The sequence below is a fragment of the Salminus brasiliensis genome, chromosome 16, assembly GCF_030463535.1.
Source record: "Salminus brasiliensis chromosome 16, fSalBra1.hap2, whole genome shotgun sequence".
Taxonomy (NCBI): domain Eukaryota; kingdom Metazoa; phylum Chordata; class Actinopteri; order Characiformes; family Bryconidae; genus Salminus; species Salminus brasiliensis.
In genome coordinates, this window is record NC_132893.1 from 21586753 (window position 1) to 21606848 (window position 20096).

Below are 20096 nucleotides of genomic sequence, written 5' to 3' on the forward strand. Positions count from 1 at the left end.
GCACCAGAAATGCGCAGAAACTCTCAACAGAATGATGTAATCCTTACCTGCCACTGTTAGTAAGGCCAGGGGATGCCACATTGCCAAGAAATGATGCATAACGCATGTAGTTTTTGGTGTAGGAATTGCAGGTGATAGCATGAAAAGCATGGTGTAGTCTAGTGTTTATTTTTCACTTGTAGCTCACTGGAGTGTATTTTGTAGCTCACTGGAGTGTAAAGTCCAAGCACATATGTATAGAAGCAGATGAGATGTTTTATGATGACTAGAATTTGATAAAAAAAAAAATGGTGCCTTTCCTTGCGTTCTTGTCATCATCTGACATTAACACATACATTGAAAAAGCTGCTCCTGTGTAAAGGACATAAATGAGCCAAAACATTGCCTAAAATGCTGATGGTCTCCACGTGCCACCCAACCACTCACTCTACAAGACCTATAAATATGCCCTATGGTCTCTGGCACCAACAATATAGTAGGTCCTTTAGCTCCTGTTAGTTGCAAGGTCGAGGTGCCAGGGATCTGATGCATCTCCTAGGTAAATGGTGCAAACCTACCATGCCTTTCAGGAGATATACAAGAAAACGTATCAGACCAGGCTCATCTGTGATAATGTGTTGGCCTCATTAGTGTAATTAGTACTTATTACTTATTTTCTCTAATTGCAAAGCATTGCAGAGTGTATTTAAAGTGCAGTTAGGAGTTCAGATGGACCGTGAGCTTACCTTCTTGGTGTGTGTGTCAGGGTCATGTGAGCTGCTCTAAACATCTGGCCTGTGACTGTTCTCCTCCAGCTTCTTGCTCTCCTCTGAGGTGCCCATCTCCTTCTCGCCCGTCTTCCAGGTGCCTTGTCTGTTAGAAACAATAACGTGTTATTCTTTACAGAAGAGCTGAGTGGACAGTGCCTCATTGGCCATTATCCAGCATGAGGACAGATGACATTGACGACTGACAGTATTACACTCTCAGTGCACCTTTAAGTGGTGTGTAGTAGGGTTGTAATAATACAGTGGTCTGTGGCTGGTGATTCAACAGTATCAGTTTTGTGATGGTAGAATGATTAAATTAACTCATTTTTAGTAGCGTAGTTCCTCTTATTTGATACCATAAGCTTTCCTGGTCATGTGTACATTTCTTCAGTTACTTTTACACAGGGGACACTACATACCTTCTCTTCATGTAGAGCCAGTAGGTAATGCCAATCAAAGCGGCCACCACAAGTAGGCCCACCACCACGCCTACGATCAACTTGGCCTTGTCCTCATCCTCTGGCAGGTCTAAGCGGAGGATCAGAGAAGAAGCCGGGTCAACAAGAAAGCAAACACAATGGCTGAAACACCATCCAAGAACTATCTAAACATGCAATTCTTTTCCTTCAGAGCACTCGTTCCAACAACTGACAGATGAGGGAATAAAAGTGGACAGAAAAATGTCTGTCTTGATGCTGGGATGCTTGACATCCCTTTAAGATCAGCTGGGCTTCGACGCACAAAAGGAGAAAGAGAAAGAGAGCACAGTCTCATGAGCGGCTTACACAACGGCCCGGCCAAACTCAGGCTTTTATCCTTTGTTAGCTAAAACTGTATTTGCTATTTAACTACCAAAAACCCAAAAAACAATGAAATCATAAACTCTTACCTTGCTTAGCCTGTGAATGATCGTCTATTACTGAAATCAGATATGAAATCAAATTAACTTTAAGGGCACAAACTGAACAAAATCACAAAATCCTCCCAAATTGTTCAAAAAAAGTCCACCACCGAATTGTGGTTTTAAATCATTCAAATGTACACTCTCACATTTTGATCAGTATGTCTTACTCAGTGTAGATCAGCATTTAGTAAGGAGGAAGACCACTAGCATGCAGAGGTGGCCTGAGAGGCAAAGGGACAGAAGAAAGAGTGTCAAGCACCCCAGCACACGCAAACAGATCCAGAAACCCAGATTTAAATAACTAGATAGATAGATAGACAAGAGATAGCTAAATAGTGAGGCTAGCAAGATAGACCTCCAGGTGACTAACTACAGAGATAGGTAGACAGAGTGACTAAACAGCTAGCAAGATAGACAGATAGCACAACTAGCTACATAGTCAGAAAACTAGCTATACAGACAGACACATAAATAAACAGACAGATAGATAGATAGATAGATAGAAAGACATGTATACAGACAGTTACATATACAGAAAGATAGACAGATAAATAGATATAGATAGACAGATACATAGGTACATAGATCGATAGATAGACAGACAGATAGATAGACAGACAAATAGATAGATGTTAGAGTATATATAGAGTCTATACAGTAGATAGAAAATGGCTAAAAATCTAGACCCAGACAGATAGAAATGTGAAAATCCCATGCTCTGTGCGCTTAGAAAAAAGAAGAAAACAGCCTTGAAATGTGTCTCACACAAACACACATGAACACACACACTGATTTCAGATCCCTAAGTGTTTCGTAATGTTTCAAAATTTGAAGAGCTACAGTGTTTTTAGCCTGGTGTGTATCAGAGACTTGACCTTCAGGTTGAACTCATAATTGCAGCTCATGATTACCCTGTGCTGCTCTACAGACGTTGGGTTACTGCATGACTATGTTGCCCTTTTATTCCACTGTGACACTGTGTAGTCTTCGCTTATGGTAATGCATTGTGGGTAGAAATCAAAACTTTGCAAACTGTAGCTCTAATTGCCTCCCAAAAGCTCTCCAGATAAATGTATGTGTGTGTGTGTATGGGTTTGTGTGAGAGAGAGAGATAGTGAGAAAGTCTGGCAGTTAGAGGTTGGCAGTTAAAACAGCAAAGGGTTAGTATAAACCCAGCACCAGAAGCTGGAGTTCTTCAGTACTTACAGGATGACACGCTGATGGCCATACTGTCCGAGCCTAAACTGTTCATGACCTGGCAAGTGACGGTCAGGTTCGTACTGGGAACGACGGTCAGTGTGTAGGTGGCCTTTCCATTGATGTATGTGCTTTTGCCCTGTAAAGGAACACGCACAATTTCACACAATTAACCTGCAGTCTCATCACTCTGACATACATCCCTGTCCAGTTTTCACTAAAAAGGCCAGATGATCAGTTAGGTCAGTATACAGGAGAGGATGTTTCATGCCTCCGTTCTAAAGTCAGATTTGTTCACAGTGATGATGATGGTGAATGAAGATGCCCGAAGATCCCTTAAATGAAAGCTATTTTATTCGGCTCTGCTTTATTTAAAGCAGCATTATGCAAGAATTTTTTTTTTGTTGCTCTCGGGCTCCCCCTACAGCTGGGGAGTATTTACTCCACTGCAAATACAAATTATGGACATCATGGACAGTTGTGCACATGCATTTTTTGACAAGATGAGAGACATAGAGCTGCTATCTGAAGTGAATGATGTATATGGACTGACTAAATTACAGGATTACAGGGTTTCACACAAGTATAACCAAAATTCAACACCACAATTCAAAGTTCCATAGTGCAGTTGCAGCGTTTCAGACCCAGAGTGGGAATGACAGCGATGTCACTCTCCCTAAGACAAGTAAGTGCCATGATTTTTTATTTCATGTAAAATGACTACAAATGACTACATACTGTAACCCATTCCACCTTTTAACAACACAGCAAGATCGCCAACAAAGCCGCAATTCGAATTGTGGACACTAGAGGGCCACGGCACACAGCTGTTCTCCTCTAACCTGCCTACGGGGCACAGTCAGAGCTGATGGAAACTACACGCACACACTCTCTTATACACACATGGATGGAAAGGCACCAGCACAGTGTGACTAAACTTCTTAGAGCCAATAATCAGGCCGCTATTAAACTGCGCACACCACTGTGCTCCCAAATTACCAAACCCCCTCCAGCATCACTGCCATTACAGAGCTCATCCCCTGCACACACCCGACAGTACACAGCTCTCATTCCACTAATGCCATCACTGTGGTGCTGCACACAAATCCAACACACCGCCTGCTTTTCCACGTATTACTTTTCTGCACAGCAGCCAAATCCATACCTCATAAAATCTCCCACCTACTCACGACTGTAGAATATGAAAGTCAGAGAACTATTACAACAAACATGCTCAGTAATGACTTCAGCAGGGTATTGTGTACTGTATCCCCGGATGCTCCAAAGGACTGCGATGAGAATAAGCCCATATTACAGCAGCGCAAGGGAAGAGCAGCATTTTAGAGCCAGTAGGAGGCAGATGTGGGGATGATTTGAACTGGGAACCCATACAAAATCGAAATACACTAAAAAGACATGTTTGCATTTTGAAATATACTGATAGTTTATCTAATCTCCAGTCAAAGTGATCATTAAGTACCACTGATTCATTTCTCATCATCAGGAAAGAAGAAGAAACATGTTTTTAGCACTAAATAACTCCAAAGCTTCACTTAACCTCATTAAATTAGGGTGTATGCTATAGATGGTTCTTGCCATAGAATAACCACTCTTGGCTCTAAAAAGAACCATGAGGCACATTAGTGTGAAGTAGCTTTCACTGGTAAAGAATCTTTATATCTAGTGTTGGTTCTTCAGACCTTTAAGAGGTTCTTTACACTCACTCTGTAATCTGTATGACAAACATGGTTCTTTACCGAGCCAAAAGTGGTTCTTCTATGGCATCGCTCAAATAACTATTTTCAGCACCTTTATTTTTAAGAGTCTGCCCTTCGCCTTCATTACAGCTTCCATTCTCACTTTTAGTCACTTTCAGTTCCTCTGAGGAAATCTGTGAGACTTTCTATGCTTCTATATTTCCAAAGTTCAGTCTTAGAAGTTGGAGAATTTTTGACCATTCAAACAGATCTCCATGTTAAATGATGTTGAGATCTGGACGCCAGGCAAGGACAGCTTCTTCATGAGCTCTATATCTTTTCAGATTTACAGTGTTGAGTTGTTTTCTCACAGTAGAAGGACGGACAGAAACACTTCCTGTGGATGTTTTCAGATCTGAAGTGAGAGTGGAAGCTTGATTTTCTCCTCTCCCCCTGAGATGAGAAGTTTAAGGTGTTGTTTATCAGATAGGGAAGGAGGTTTTGGTGTTCTACCAGGTTTTGCAGAGGTTGTTAGAGGTCCCAGTTTTGGAAACTCTTGGGTGTTCTCACTTCATTTCCTTTATCTTCCCCTTCTTTATGCAAGTGCCATGAATTCTACACTATACGTCCAACTGTTTGTGGACCCCCCATTCTAATGAATGCATTCAGCTCCTTTAAGCTGCATCCATTGCTGACACAGATGGAAAAATGCACACACTCAGCTTGTCTAGTCCCTTAAGAGAAGTAATGCCAAAAGAATAGGACTCTCTGGAGCAGATAAACATAAACCTAGTGGCACTATGCCTAATGCCTAATGCATCGATGGACGATTACAGGAAAACAAATACTCTGTGTTTCACACGATAAGACGAGCCAAGCTTAACATGGGAACTGCAATGAACTAACAAGCTGTGGCAACAGTCTTCAGAACTCTGGTAGTGTATGTAATAATGAGTGACAGCAGAGCTGTGCATCACTTCAGCTGTTTCATACTTCCCCTTTTACCCATACACACCCTTCTGCTATTCTATGCAGTTCACATTCCTTCATTAATGCACACAATATCTCCCTAAGGCTGCACACACACACACACGCACACGCACTCACATGCACATAAGTCTGAATGCCTTCTTGTTGACCCAACATCAGGGACGCCCATTTGGCATCTCTGAGCTCATTATTCAGCTGCAGTTGCTGAGAATCCATAATGAGGCTGCATGAGAATCGCAGTGTTTGCCCAGTGCCGCACACCAAGAAAGGCGGTCAAGAGTGTGGAGAACAGAAGAGGAGGAGAGTAGAGAAGGTCAAGGGAGAAGCAGAGGCTCTCATGGGGTCACTTATATACACACAGTGACGTCACTGTGTATCATTTGTGTACACACATTCATGCTCCCTGTCAAGCGCACAGCTGCTGAGCTGAAAGCCTGCGCTTGTGCGTTTGTGTGTTGCCATACAGTCTGAAAATTAAGCTCCAAAAACAGCCCATTTTGTAAAGCCATGAAAGCTACAGCAGTTTTCTATCTACCTATTCATGCTGAGGTTATCAGATGTGTTTAAGCCTGTACTGCTTTTGCTTTTTCAGTTTAGTCAATCCAAACAGACGTCATTTACATATACCCTTCGGAAAGTTGCAAAAGCAAAACCGTTTGATTCTTAGTGATAAAAAGGTTTGGGAAGAGGTCTTGTAAAAATTGAATATGACTGTTTTTTGGTTTGTAAAAACAAGCTCACGACATAAGTGGACCTCAGGGAACAAAATAAAATGCAAATGTAGAACTATGGGTCCTTCAGTATTTTAGACATTGTGTTGTTGCTTGTGCAACTCACCACCGTACCCTCTCAACAGCATATTTAATGCAGTACACTTGTTCAGAAGGTCCTTTTCAGTGCATTTAATATACAATATGGTTCTTTCTGGACTGGCTTGATGATGTAAGCGCTCATTCAAATAATTGTTACTTTTAATGGACTTCAGTGGAACCAAAACACTACAGACAAGGATTTTATTTTCGAAAATGGAGAGGCTAAAAACTGTGTACGAGAACCGAGAGTGGGTCAAACTCACATTAGTTCCATTGACACTCCACTGAACATCGGGTTGAGGTGAGCCCTCTGCTTCACAGGTCAGCACTTTATTTTTGCCGTCTGTGCTGCGCTTCTTCGTCAACCTCGTAATCACAGGAGTGCCTGCATGAGAAAGAAAACAAGAACATCATATAACCCTTCCGTTCATTCAGGGCTTGGCCTCTGCTCACCGCATAGCACTGCTGTCATAATGAAACCCTGTATCTCCAACTTAGGAGCTTCAAAGAAAAAGGCCAATTTTAACTGCAACATTCATGTAGTGAGATTTATTTTAGGCAACTGTCCTCATGAATTGATCACTAAATATAAAAAGAAGTTGCCATTTTCAGGGGAGACAGAAGTGTAAATACAAGAAAATGAAAAGCAAATGGCACTACAGGGTTGTAATGGGGTGGTGATCATGTACTTTTCCAGTTAATATGACTCTATGAGGTTAAATTCAGCTGATTCTTTCTCAACTCTAAAACCTTGGCTGTCTGTGTGAGTGAAAATGGAGTGCGACAGGATGTACATTACCTTCTACCAGCAGCTGGAAGGAGGCACTGCGTTTGATTCCTCCTACAGACACCTCACACACGTAGAAACCTGCATGGCTGTATGTCAGCGCTGTGAAGTTGGGCTGTTTCTCCAGCCTGCTATTGTCCTGCATGACGAGTAACAGGTTAGCCATTCCTATGTGATTTGAATTTTGATCTCTTCTTTAACCCTCTGAGGTCTAAGCCCATTTCTGCCTGTTGTTGATACTTATGCATAGGAGCAGATACAGTTATGTGATGATTTTGGTGCTGAATGGGAGTAGTGGTGCTCTCACCTTAGTCCAGATCACTGTGGGTTCACTTGAAACGTTCTTGTCCACCTTTACCTCCAGGGACTCTCCAACCTTCTTTAGCACTTTTCCTGAGGGACTGACTGACAGGTCCAAGTCTGAGAGAGACAGCAAGCGTAAGAGAGAGGTTATTGTTATTATTGTTATAAACTATTTTCACTGAATCTGTTTAGTGGAGGGGACTGGGGTCAGACTTCTGAAGAGTTTAGGGCACACGCATACCCTCTCATACATATGTGATTTTGGAGTAATGCTGTGATGATTTGATTGCATTCAGCAATAAGAGCATTAGTGAAGCCAGGATGCTGGATAACCACCAATACACCTTATCGCCAACTCCCCAAATTAAAAGTAAGCAGCACTAAAAGTATTTTCAAGAATTCCCTTGTGAAGTTAGATAATATTATATAACCTACTGTACTTCAGGTTAGTTAATGTTGTGCTACAGGCACAACCAAACTGTATGTGGTATTTCTGTTGGTATTAACTCAATACTGATCCCAGGTCTTAGATCAGTTCCATCTCTAATGGCACTAAAGCTGAAAGAGAGAGATCAAATGAGTGCGAGAGAGATCTTCTCTCCTGCTCATCAATCTTTTATATTGATGGTACAGAACAGCTCACCTTAACGCCCTTTGTGACACACTCTGTGGGTGCCACTACTTCCTTTCCTTTCTTTTGCTGCATTTACATAAACTCAGCAGAGGCAGCGTGAAATACAAGCATGTAGCTACGAAGAATCATTTTTGAAACCACATAATGAAAAGCCTTGATATCTAAATGCACACACAAACATACACACACACACACACACACACACACACACACCCCTACACATTCACTCAAGCACACACACACTTGCACACGTACACTCACACCTCAGAGAGTAATTAAGTGTGGACCGGGTGTGAAAACGTAGCCGTCCGCTGCAGCCTCCGTTCAGCTCGAGTCACAAACTCTAATTAGTCCGACTGACCAGTGTCTTCCACCTCTGCTGACCCCAGCAGAGATAAATTTGATTAGCACGTCTCCCGCGCATTAATTTGTGGCATAAAAGAGGATGTTAAAGAGCAGGAGAAGTTCAGACGGCTCCACTGCGGGTCCGCTCTCCTGCCAAAAACCAATTTGCGGACTGACCTGCGCGGCCGTCACCATGAGAGCACTACAGCATGGAACGGAGCGTGATTGAGAGAGAGACAGAAAGAGAGAGATAGAGGGACAGCTGATGTAGAATAAGAGAAGGACGCAGCTGCTTACAGGTCACTGCAATGGTCTTTGTGGCTTCCATCTTGTCGTTGTCGGGTAGAGAGCATTTGTATTCGCCGGAGTCAGCGCGGGTCACCCCAGAGAGAGTGTACACGTCCGAGCCGGCCACTGCGACCTTCTTACCCTGCACACAGGAGGAAAGGGAGTAAACAGTCTGAGAGGATAAATACAGGGTGGATGCAAGAGAGGCTGGGGTGGATTTACAAGTGTCTTAAAGTGATGGCCCGGCCAAAATTGAAACGTACACTGTTTTTTCTTTTAACCTCAGCCAGGATTGACCACTTGGTCTGGTGGGTCGCGTTTTCTTGTATGAAATAAAATACAGTACATGTCCAATACTATCAAAATAATAAGAAAATAACACACTGGCATGTTCCATTAGCGTACTATAATACACAAAAAAACACTCAGGCTGCCATGATCGCAGATATATCATATGGTTGCATATCAGTCGGAATAAGCATGCCAGCCCAGCAGGGAGCGTCAACACCTCATAGCTGTTAGATGCTAAATTCATTGAAGACGCTGGCTAATGCCCGAAATAAGCTTTATTGTACTGCTGTGCAGTGGCTATACAGAATGATCTTAATCTAAGACAGTCACAAAGGGTTATGGGCTGAAAGTTGAAGTTGATAATGTAAGCCTGTAACTTCAAATGAGTGTCATGGTAATATGAGCCTAATCAGAATTGCATGGCACTGTCACTGAAGGGCTATGAAACTGAAGAAAAGTGTTTCTTCCAGAAAAAAAATGGAAGAGCCACATTTTTAAGAATTTAAGAGAACTTCCTCTTAAGATCCCTCATACATTTTTTCCTTTGGAAAAGTTTGGTGCATCCGGCCCCAACGTTCTGTAGGGAGTCGCATGGGCTCACCTTGATGTGGAAGTTGAAGCTGGTGGGAGGCGGGTTTCCATCTGCCTGACATTTCAGAGTCACGTTGTCACCTTCCTTAACAGGTCCTGTAGATAACACCTGCAGACTCACCTTTTCTGTGGGGTCTGAGACGGAGACACAGACAGAGACAGGGACAGGGAGAGAGCATACAGGGTCAGCTTCACACATTCCACAACTGATACTCTTTCTGAATCCCTCTGGCTTTTATCTTTCTGTCTTTACTTTTTTCTTATAGTTAAGGTATCAAAAGCTCCCAGCCTGATTGTTTATCTGGGGTAAGGGCTTCCCAAACCCTTCATGATGCGAAGTACCTCGTTAACTAGTTCTTAAGAACGTTCATTAGTTAACATCATTAAGTGTTTCCCAAAACCTCTAACTAAAGTGCATTAAGAACTCGCTTATGCATATGTTTGGGCACCAATGGGGTAAATAACGTGCTGTTGATTTTCTATGTGTAAATAAGTCAGATAGGCCTGTCATGATAACAGTTTTTTTGGATGATATATTGTCCCAGAAATAACGGTGATAAACCAATATTATTGACATTTTAGGATCGTTTAATGCCACTGATATACTGATAATATAACGACATAATAATGCAGTTACACCCCTTTACACCCTTTTAAACAGCAACTTTTCATAATGAAGAATATTCAGAAATTGGAATTGGACTATTAGAAAAACTATCCTACATAAATCAAACAATTAAATTAAATAAAACCACTGTTTTGAAACTGTTTTGAAACAGTTTTGAAACGGTCCGGCTAGTTGACCCTAGTTGGCCCTCCTTGCTAATTCAACTTAAAACCAAAATGCTTCCACAATGGAGCTGTGGAATGAGGCTTTGAAATCAAGTCCATATAGACTCTTTCTGGCTGGAACTATGCCTTCAAGGGAAAAGCAGCTATTTCCCTAGAGTAACATGTCCTTACCTGTCAATAGGGGGCTGACAGATCACAAAACTAATGGTTCAGAACGGATCATAGTTTTTGATTCGTTATATTATTTTTTTTCTTTAGGAAACACTCGAGGAGCTGACACAAGTTTTTTGCTAGTTTGTTGGTTATTTCTCTTTGATACAGTACAGGACTTTTAAAGTCATTGCAGATTATGAAATGGTTTGGTATCTCACATTTTCCCCATTGAGTTTTGCAGATTTTTACTAAAATGTCCAATTGCACACTAAACGACTAAACTTCAACTTGTTGCTGGACCAAACTGAACACGCACCAAAACACACATGCCTGGTGTTACCTAGGAGATGCAGATTCGTGCCACCATTTGAGCTGAGCAAAACAGAGATGGACATGAAAAGCACAGCACATATGTACGAGCCAGATGTTCGTTCCACCTTAAATGGTGCTCCAGAATCGGACGTGTGCTAGCGCCAGAATGTAGCTGCTGCATCATTTAACGTACCTAAGAAGTGCCTGAACTAAAAAAAGCTGCAGATTTCAGGCTCAGTTTTCACTGGCTACAAACGGGACCTGTTTAGAGTGAGTTGCTGACCAATATACACTGACTACAATCAGAGTCAGTTCAAAAAAATTGAACATATTAAATATGCTTGGGCTGGTCTGCAATGTGATCGGGAGTCTATGTCCCTCACACACTACCCGATTCTCTCTCCAACCATCGTCTCCGACTGACGGAAACTCTGCTGCAACCAGCTACAGCACAGACAGATGCCAGAATATCAATGTTCCTTTCCTAATACTCATAACAATGCTGAAATCTGATTTGCCTTCCTCAAAAGGTCCTCATTTTTAATAAGATTAAGATGAGCTTCATCATACTCAAACTACAGGAGGAAACACACAGCTCACTGAGTCGTTTGTCATGGCAGAGCTGATTATGACTGCTGATCTCAGCCCAGTACTCACATCCTATCCCCTGTAAGAGTCTATAAAAGTAAGAAGCTGTGATGTGAAGTTGAGTTTGAGTTGCATTACACCTCTAGGGGGTGCTCTGGACTGCAACTTGTGTTTATTCATGTTTCACTGTGTGTGTGTGTGTGTGTGTGTGTATGAGAGCTTTATTTGAAGATGCAAATGATTATTATGTTTGTGTGTGTGAAGCATTGGCTGGCTGTACTCACAGTAGATGCTGAAGGTCACAGGCATGGTCACCTGGTCGGGACCGGTCACGTGTCTCACAAGGCATGCAAACTTTGAGGTCATATCCTCCTTGCCTGCTGTGTACTGCAGTCGAGCTTTAGTGCTGAACAAACCGGTGACGGAGTCGTTCGATACGTCTGAGCTGATTATGACCGCTGCACAAAAACAGTTGACCCACATACCAGTCAGACAAAAGCATTATCTCAAAGTACACCTCAGTTCTGCTCAGCAGATGCTCAACTTACTCTTCTCATCGTTCACCAGGGTCTGGTTATTCTTCAGCCAGACGATTTCCGCTGGAGGGTTTGCGTCTGTGGTCACACACTCTCCCAGCTGCAACACAGAGGCAATTACATTCATACGTTTATATACAATAATGAGTCAAAACATTACGCGCAGAGAATAATGAAGAGAATAATGCTGATTTTTGACAGCATTGGTTCATGTCAAGGTCTGGACGGTCTGTTAGTTAGACAGTAATTAAACAGTTGGTTCTTGTGGTTGATGTGGTGGAAGCAGAAGAAACGGCAAGGCGTGAAGACGTGAGCCACTTTGACAAGGGCCAAATTGTTATGGCCAGACGAATGGGTTGGCTATCATCAAAAGGCCAAGGACTGCAGAGTTCTCCTGGTCAGCTGTTATGAGTACCTAGCATCAGGGAGTTGGGCACCCCAGACTTTCCCATTTGGGCTGAAATGACAGGAGGGCTACTATGGGGCTCAAAATACCTAGACTCACTCTTGTCCACAAGAGAAGGTGCCCTATAGTGGACAGGCAAGTGCCAGAACTGGACCTTGAATCAATGAATGAAGGCTGCCTGAGTCTTCGTGGACAGCCTGTGCGCACCGTTTACCTTTGGCATGCCCTGGAACTGCAAGAACTTCAAGAGTTCAACCACCATTTTGTCTGTTTTTTGCTTTGACACAATATGAATCATGATGAAAGGACCAATAGAAATGCCGTAAAATGACTTGGAATAATTTTTTTACATTGACTTCCAACAAAATTCCTGTGAAGTTGACTTTTAGGAGACACCATATCCGCCCTCTCCCGCCCTCTTAGTACATTTGAAAAATGCTTGTTAGTGGTTGCGGAAAACAAGCATGCAGAGGCGGGGCTTTGTATATACTGGGCTAAGTAGTACAGAGCCAATCAGGGAATTTCCTGCTTTATTTGGACCCAAAGCGACCAATGGGAGCATGATCGCCGCTCACCTCTATGTAATAGTGGAAACAATGCTCTCTATTTCCTCCACCAGGGCGGTGTTTTAGAGTTTACACATTCTGTAAAGCAGGCAGGTGGTCATAATGTTTTGGAGCATCTGTTTTCACATGCCTACCTTATTTGGAATTTCGAGCCAGTTTTGTCCAGTAAATGTGCAAAAACAAACACACACAGACACACACACACAGTGTGCGCTCAATCACTGGGGCTGAACCAGATCACAAACCTGAAACCTTCCCTCTTTACTGCTCAGCAGGTTCTTTTGAACACTTGCTGATCTTTGATCCAGAAAGTGTTATCGGTTTCACTTCAGCTCGCAGAGCAGTGTGTTTCTGACTGGCTGGGAAAGAGCCGAGTGACACAGCTTCTACGCAAGGCGTTCCAGGAAGCATGCACTAATGACCTTTGAGTTCAGATTTATATAAACAATGACTTTAATCATGACTGAGTCTCTTATAGAGGCATTCTGGGGGACTTCTTTCTACCGTTGAAGCGGAAGCCTGGTGCTTTTTGGTGCTTTTTGCTGGGTGTGGCTTTGAGTGTTTTGGCAGGGAGTGCTGTGGCCCCTGGGATTTACTGTATGCAGTCATGCCTGTGGTTGGGCTTGAGGAGGGCTCAAAGTGGCGTGGGAAATTACCCTGGCACGGTGACATCACCTCTGCTCATGTGGCTACATTATCAGAGCCACCACAGCCCTGTGACTGAAACATCAAACCAGTGTGTGTGTGGGTGTACTGTATTTTTGTATATTTCTTCCAGTAATAGGCAAATTCTTACTCATTGAAATGATCATTTCATATGTCAACTATGAAATGTTTAATAGTAATATCAAATTAAATAGATATGTTTAATAGTAATATCAAATTAAACAGATCTATTAAAATATTCTGACTCGGACTATTGCCAGAGCACAGCCAACATGTCATTTTACCAGCCCTATTTCATCTCACTTCTTTATCTAGCAATTCCTTGACTACAAAAGTCAAATTAAAGAGATCTGTAATAATTGTAGCGTATTATCAACAATAAGAGACACATTCACATTTTCCAGTATTCAGTTAAACCCCTTAGATTCTGTATGTAAGCCCACATGTTGTCTCTTATAACAATCTTACTGTAATAATTAACACCCGTTTTATATACCCTTACATAGAACCCTGTGGGACTCAGGGTACCAAATAACTGTACCCTGGACTAATATTCTGTATTCTGTATTAGGATTTATAACTGAATAGTAGGGTTATTCTTATCCATTCAGGATGGAGGAAAAACAGAATCGAACAAAGCAAACAATGACCGTAAACAAGAACTAGAAGAAACAGGAAACCAGAAAACAAATCCTCCTTTGAAAACATGATAACTGTACAGCAATGGTCATTATTTCTTTTATGTAGACAATAACAGTACTTTCTGTACAAGCTCCCCTTTAAACCTGCTAAATTAGACATCAATTCTAATAACTAAACCATTTAAACTGATCACTGTAAGACATAAAATGATCAGGTTTTTTTTTTTTTTTTTTACAATTTATCTTATTTATATTAATGTATAATACATATAATATAATAATATAATATATATAGCATAAACTAAATAAGATATTCAGAATTAATATTTGCACTGAAATTAATTTACAGATATGTGGAATGTACTTTTTACTAGTCAGAATTACAGTGTAGATATCTGGAACTACAATATCTACTTGCAAAAAAAATAATTGTAGATATTTCTAATTAGAACGTTTACTGGTAAAATGTTATTATAGGTAAAATAATGAGATTAAAATCTGAACTTAGAATTTCTACTAGGCACATTTCCATTACAGAGATCCTGAGTGTAGGTTTTTACTAGTGAACTGAGTCACGACTTCTATTGCTGGTGCCACTGTAGGCTAAAGCAGCCTGCCATATGTATCTGTCTGTGTCTCTCTCTTATGCTCTCTCTCTTTCTCTTTATCTCTCTTTCCTTCTGTTTATCTCTCACCCTCTCTCTCTGTCTCCCTCTGTTACCTGGAATGACAAACATTGGTAAGCTCCCACTGCCAGGCAGTGCCTGCAAAGTTATTATTAGAGTTATTATAATAAAGAACAAAAAGGTGGGGAAGGTGGGAAGATCTATATCTCTCTGCTTACACTAGTCTGTAGAAAATGGAAGTGTGAAAACTGCTTTTCAGGGGGAGTAGGAGCTCATTTAATAAAGGAGAAAAAGAGAAACACAGAGAGAGGGAGAGAGAGAGAGAGAGAGAGAGAGAGAGAGAGAGAGAGAGAGAGAGGCACTCATGATAAGGAGCGATAATGGCTAAGAAGCTGGTAGGATGACGCATAAGCACAGGTGCAAGATCACATAAAAGAAGAGAGAGAGAGAGAGAGAGAGACAGAATACTCTCTGAAGACCATGATCACTCATCCTAAACACACATACACACACACACACACTCCTCTCAGAGTCTGGCACTTTTAACAAGGCCATGGAGCAGTCGGTGGGTCTACCTTAGATGTAGCTTAGTGTACTTCCTTAAAACTTCCTCTCTTTCTTCTCTTTTCCTGTCAGCACTCGCCCCCGAGCCAACCCTCAGCCTCGTCTTCGGCCAGGCCAAATGTTTTTAACATGAGCTGCTCAAAGACGCTTACATGGCGTGTAAACAAAGCGGCTGAGCTTTGAACAGGACAAGATTTCAGTAGGTGGTTATCCAAAAGCAAGTCCTCTTTACCACCCCGAAAAAAACAGCAACACACCACCTGCCTCTGTCTTTTATGTGTCTGATATTGAGCCATAAAACACTGCCTCACTACATAAACAGCAGACTCACTACAGTATGCCAGAATAGCATTCTACAGCAATTTATTGATCGTTGTAATGGTACATATCATCACTGTAACATAAAATATGGATGGAAAAAACCTTCTTACCTTTCAAAATTTAATTCCAAGTCATTCTGGAGCATTTCTACTGGTCAGTTCATCATGAAATTTTGATACAATGTAAAGAACAACTGCCAGGTTTATATTATGTCAAAAAAGTGAAATCTACAAAAGCGAAGACGTAAGGATTTTTGCATGACACTTAAACACCAAAGGTCTAACATTCTTAGCCTTATATAAAGGTAAAGGTGCACATATTTGTCCCTGTACAGTGTACACTGCACAGCAAAATGTGTACTCCGCATTTAACCCATCTGTGGTAATGAACACACACTCACTAGTGAACTAGGGGCAGTGAGTACACACACACCCAGAGCAGTGGGCAGCCAACTCCAGCGCCCGGGGAGCAGAGAGGGTAAAGGGCCTTGCTCAAGGGCCCAACAGTGGCAGCTTGCCGAGCCTGGGTATCAAACCCACAACCCTGTTATCGATATCGCGGCACTCTAACCGCTGAGCCACCCCTGCCCCTGGGATATAGTGGTCCAAATGGGGTAGGATAGCCATCTTTCAGAGCCACAGAGTCAGTCATTAGGAGTGCTGTGCAGATACAGAGTGCAGCTCTTGGGTTTGCCTCCTCGTGCTTCAACAAATTCTACAATTTCATTTTCTGTAGATTAAGGTGTGGCATCACAAGGCCCTGATTTTCCTGTAGCTTCCCTGACCTCATTCAGGTCCACTTGAGCCCAAATCCTCCTACTCCACAATCTGAGACAGGTATATTTGATTATCCGAAATATTTGAATACTATGTGCATCCTTTTTTTACTCACCCATCCAAGCCAGGCCACGACTAAAAACAACCAAATTCTGTTAACAAGTCCAGCTACACAGGGGTTTACATGAGGTGAGTGCATGCAGGGTGGAATTTGCTATGACTAATCTCCTTTTTACTGCCCTGATAAAAGTAATCTCACTTTTTCCTCTGTCCTACAGCTCTCTGCATCAGTGCAGCGCCTCAAAGCTGACGTTTTGCACTCCAGCTCGGGCTTAAATGTCTGTGGGGGACCATCTCTCTAACAGTAGCACTTCATCTGAGCACTCTCTATAAGTGTGTGTTCGTTCTCTGATCTCTCTAATAGGCTAGCCCCCACTGCCATTTTGGATGTTGCCTGCAGGTGTGTTCTCACAGTCGAGGAAAATGCCCAAGGGCATGGGGAGAGGGGAAGGTATTTGTTACAAACACTCTTGACATGTCTGCGCTGTCCTAGAGTTTAGGATTGGTCTAGTGAATGTAATGAGGTCTTTTCAGTGGTGGTAGCATTCCTGGAACCCAAAGAGCATAGTTTAAAGAGGACTCACCGGTGTCAGTTTGCCATTTTCCAGCTGACTCGCTTTGTTCTTGATCTCTGGAGCTGAAGGCTTCTCTAAGAAATAAAAAGAGAAACAAAAGAGTTGATCAGCATCATAAAACACACTAGGCTGAAGAAATATGCTGCATGCTGTCATAGATATACAGTACTGTGCAGAGGGTTTAGGCACAGGCTATACATATACATTTTATGCATTAATTACATTAATTATAAGAAACACAGCAGTGCTCCAAATACATATATGAATATATAAATATAATACTTTACATTTAACTGTCCAGTAATATTAAGAAAATGAACATGTTTTTACAAAAAAAAACCCAACTTGTTATTATATTGAATATATGCCAAGTCTGTTGTACAGCTAATACTAATACTGTCAATCTGTCACACAACAATTAAATTATGCAAAATGGGAATCTGCCAATCGGTCATAATTCAAAACACTAAGATGAATGATAGAAGGGCTAAAATGAAATAATCTCTGAAAATCTAATCAGAATTGCATGACAGGTGAACTAAGCACCATTGGCTACCATTATTTGTCAGTAATAATCGCTCCTTGTATAAAGACTATCTGGTCTTTTGACCTCTGACTCGCTACGCAAGTCTGTAAAAACCAAAATGGTGCCTCTAGCAGGTTGCCACAGCGGTCAGATGACCGCAGCTCTGTGTTTCTAGGTATAAGTGGGTCAGACTGACACAGGGTTTTTAGTGTTAAAGCCAGTCATCTCGACAATGGTGGTGGTGTCTTCTTGCTCTGCTGTGTTCTGATATTCACTGTACTGGGCTGAGTGATTTTCTTCTGAGTGTAGTATTCGGTTAGTGGTGTTAAAAGCCTTTACTCTGCTTCCCCCATGAGACATGTTTGTTCCAGTTTGATTCAGATACAGTAAAAACCCTGCACACTGAGTGGGTTTCTACACTGGCTTTAATGCGGTTCTGCTAACGTGAGTGAGGCTCGTATTGCATGTGGCCGTGGGGTCTTGTGCAATGCAAACAGATACATATCCAATCGTTCCATCGTCTTCTAAAACATAATTCTGGACTCCCATGAGGAGACATTAAGCCACTACTTTTGCGTTGTTTGTTTTTATTGTAATATTAGTATTTTACTAAGTAATTTACATTTTGCACAGTACTGTATATATTTACCACATAAAGTAAATTTAATGATGTATTTTATGAAATAACAATGACACATCTCAGGACACAGAAAAGGAGAATGATGTAGAATCAGTACTTCATTAATATCTTAAAGAATTATTTCTGTATTTTTCAACCTTTTCTCTAAGTCTGGGGGGGGCAGGCTTGGACCAGAACAAGTGGGGGTAGGGGGAGTGATGGAACTGTGCGTTGTCCTCCCTCTTTTCAGCTGAGGTGCCCTTGAGGCTGTGTCTAGTCACCAGTGTGACTATATATATATATATATATATATATATATATATATATATATATATATATATATATATATATATATATATGATTGATTGTTAAGGCCAATCATTTCCCTGTGTTTAGGGACTCATTCAAAACACAGTTATAGTAGAAGCCAACACACAGTTCATTAAGTATCTGCCTACTGGCTTCTATTTAACGTGTGCTGTGATGTCATTGAGTATTCTGGGTATTTTTTTATTTCATACAACGAAACGTCTGGAAATGTATGTCTGCGGTAATTGATGTAGGCAGTAGACAGACTCTGGAACATTCCTTGAAAAGTCACTATAATGAGCGTGTATAGATGTGCATAGGAAGCTGTACTCACTTCGCACTTCCACCCTTACAGGGTATTCATACAGATTAGCTGAGGAGACCACAATGCAGGTAAAGACTCTCTGGTCAGAGAGGGTGGCTTGGGTAATCAGCAGGCTGGATTCGGGCGTGATGCTAATACGGTTTTTGTAGCTGTCTGGAGCCGAGATCTTTGCATCATCCTTCAGGGCCTGTTTTACCAAAAGGTCTCCTGAAGAGCCATCATCTGTAGTCTGGAGGCAACACCACACACACACACACACACACACACACACACAAACAACATTGTTACCAATGTGTCATACACTGTGCTACTCTAGAATACCTGTCCTGCACAGAACACTGCGGCTGGTAAGAAATGACTTGACATACTCTTTGGGGTATGTGACAATAAAATGACATTTTGAGGGCCAGCGTTGTTGCAGACGTGACAGCTGAGTTGTCCAATTTGGAATACTATTTATTCATCTGCATGGAAACGCTTGTATATTTCAGGCAACCAGGAATACACAAGGAATCCAGTGCTCACACATGCACAGAGTACAACCAAAACACAGACTTACATATTTCCATTTGGTGAAAATCAGCTCAGGTGGCTTGTTGTCGCCATCGTTGCATGGCACTACAATGGTCTCTCCATATTGGCTGGTGACCGTCTTCGTGCCTCTCACTGAAACACAGGGTAAAAAACAGGGACAATCTGTTAGGGACCATAAATCAGTGTCTAGCAATGATAAGATCAGGGCTATGTCTAAAGGAGGGACCATGGCCAATACAGAATAATGCACAGACGCCCCTAAAGGCTTTAGTAGTGATTACCAATGATAACTATAAGAGCATAACCAAGACAGAGCTAGAAAGCGGCAATCCTATAACCCGAAATGAGTCTTATCTTGTCATATTTACCCCCACAAAACTGAACATACACCCAGTTGTCTAGCGAAGGCCCCAGGCAAATATAAAAATATAGTTGAATATAGTGGAAAATATAGTTTTGGTACTGAAGAGAAGCCTCCAGACGCTAGACTTTTTCTGTGCTAGTGTCCGCAGAAGGGCAGCTCAAACTCAGCATATGATGAATCTAAGCTAAAAGCTAACGCTAACTAACGCTATACTGTTTGGGCAACTGAACAACTCAAAACGAGCTGCTC

General features: G+C 41.8%; 1 protein-coding gene across 2 annotated transcripts in view; it reads right to left on the reverse strand.

The window, feature by feature from the left end:
* The window catches only part of alcama (activated leukocyte cell adhesion molecule a), an 88629-nt gene that overhangs the window by 3440 nt on the left and 65093 nt on the right, over nt 1–20096 (reverse strand). Inside the window, exons 2-15 of one of the 2 annotated variants that reach the window (XM_072658599.1) lie at nt 19509–19615; nt 18959–19178; nt 17180–17244; nt 11982–12069; nt 11718–11891; nt 9599–9723; nt 8716–8848; nt 7444–7556; nt 7149–7275; nt 6613–6734; nt 2860–2989; nt 1639–1668; nt 1169–1277; nt 726–852 (exon numbers count right to left, since the gene is read on the reverse strand). In XM_072658599.1, the coding sequence (XP_072514700.1) occupies nt 762–852; nt 1169–1277; nt 1639–1668; nt 2860–2989; nt 6613–6734; nt 7149–7275; nt 7444–7556; nt 8716–8848; nt 9599–9723; nt 11718–11891; nt 11982–12069; nt 17180–17244; nt 18959–19178; nt 19509–19615 (1634 nt within the window). In that variant the 3' untranslated portion in view covers nt 726–761. The remainder of the gene's footprint in view (nt 1–725; nt 853–1168; nt 1278–1638; nt 1669–2859; nt 2990–6612; nt 6735–7148; nt 7276–7443; nt 7557–8715; nt 8849–9598; nt 9724–11717; nt 11892–11981; nt 12070–17179; nt 17245–18958; nt 19179–19508; nt 19616–20096) is intronic. The other variant, XM_072658600.1, reaches the window with a different exon arrangement.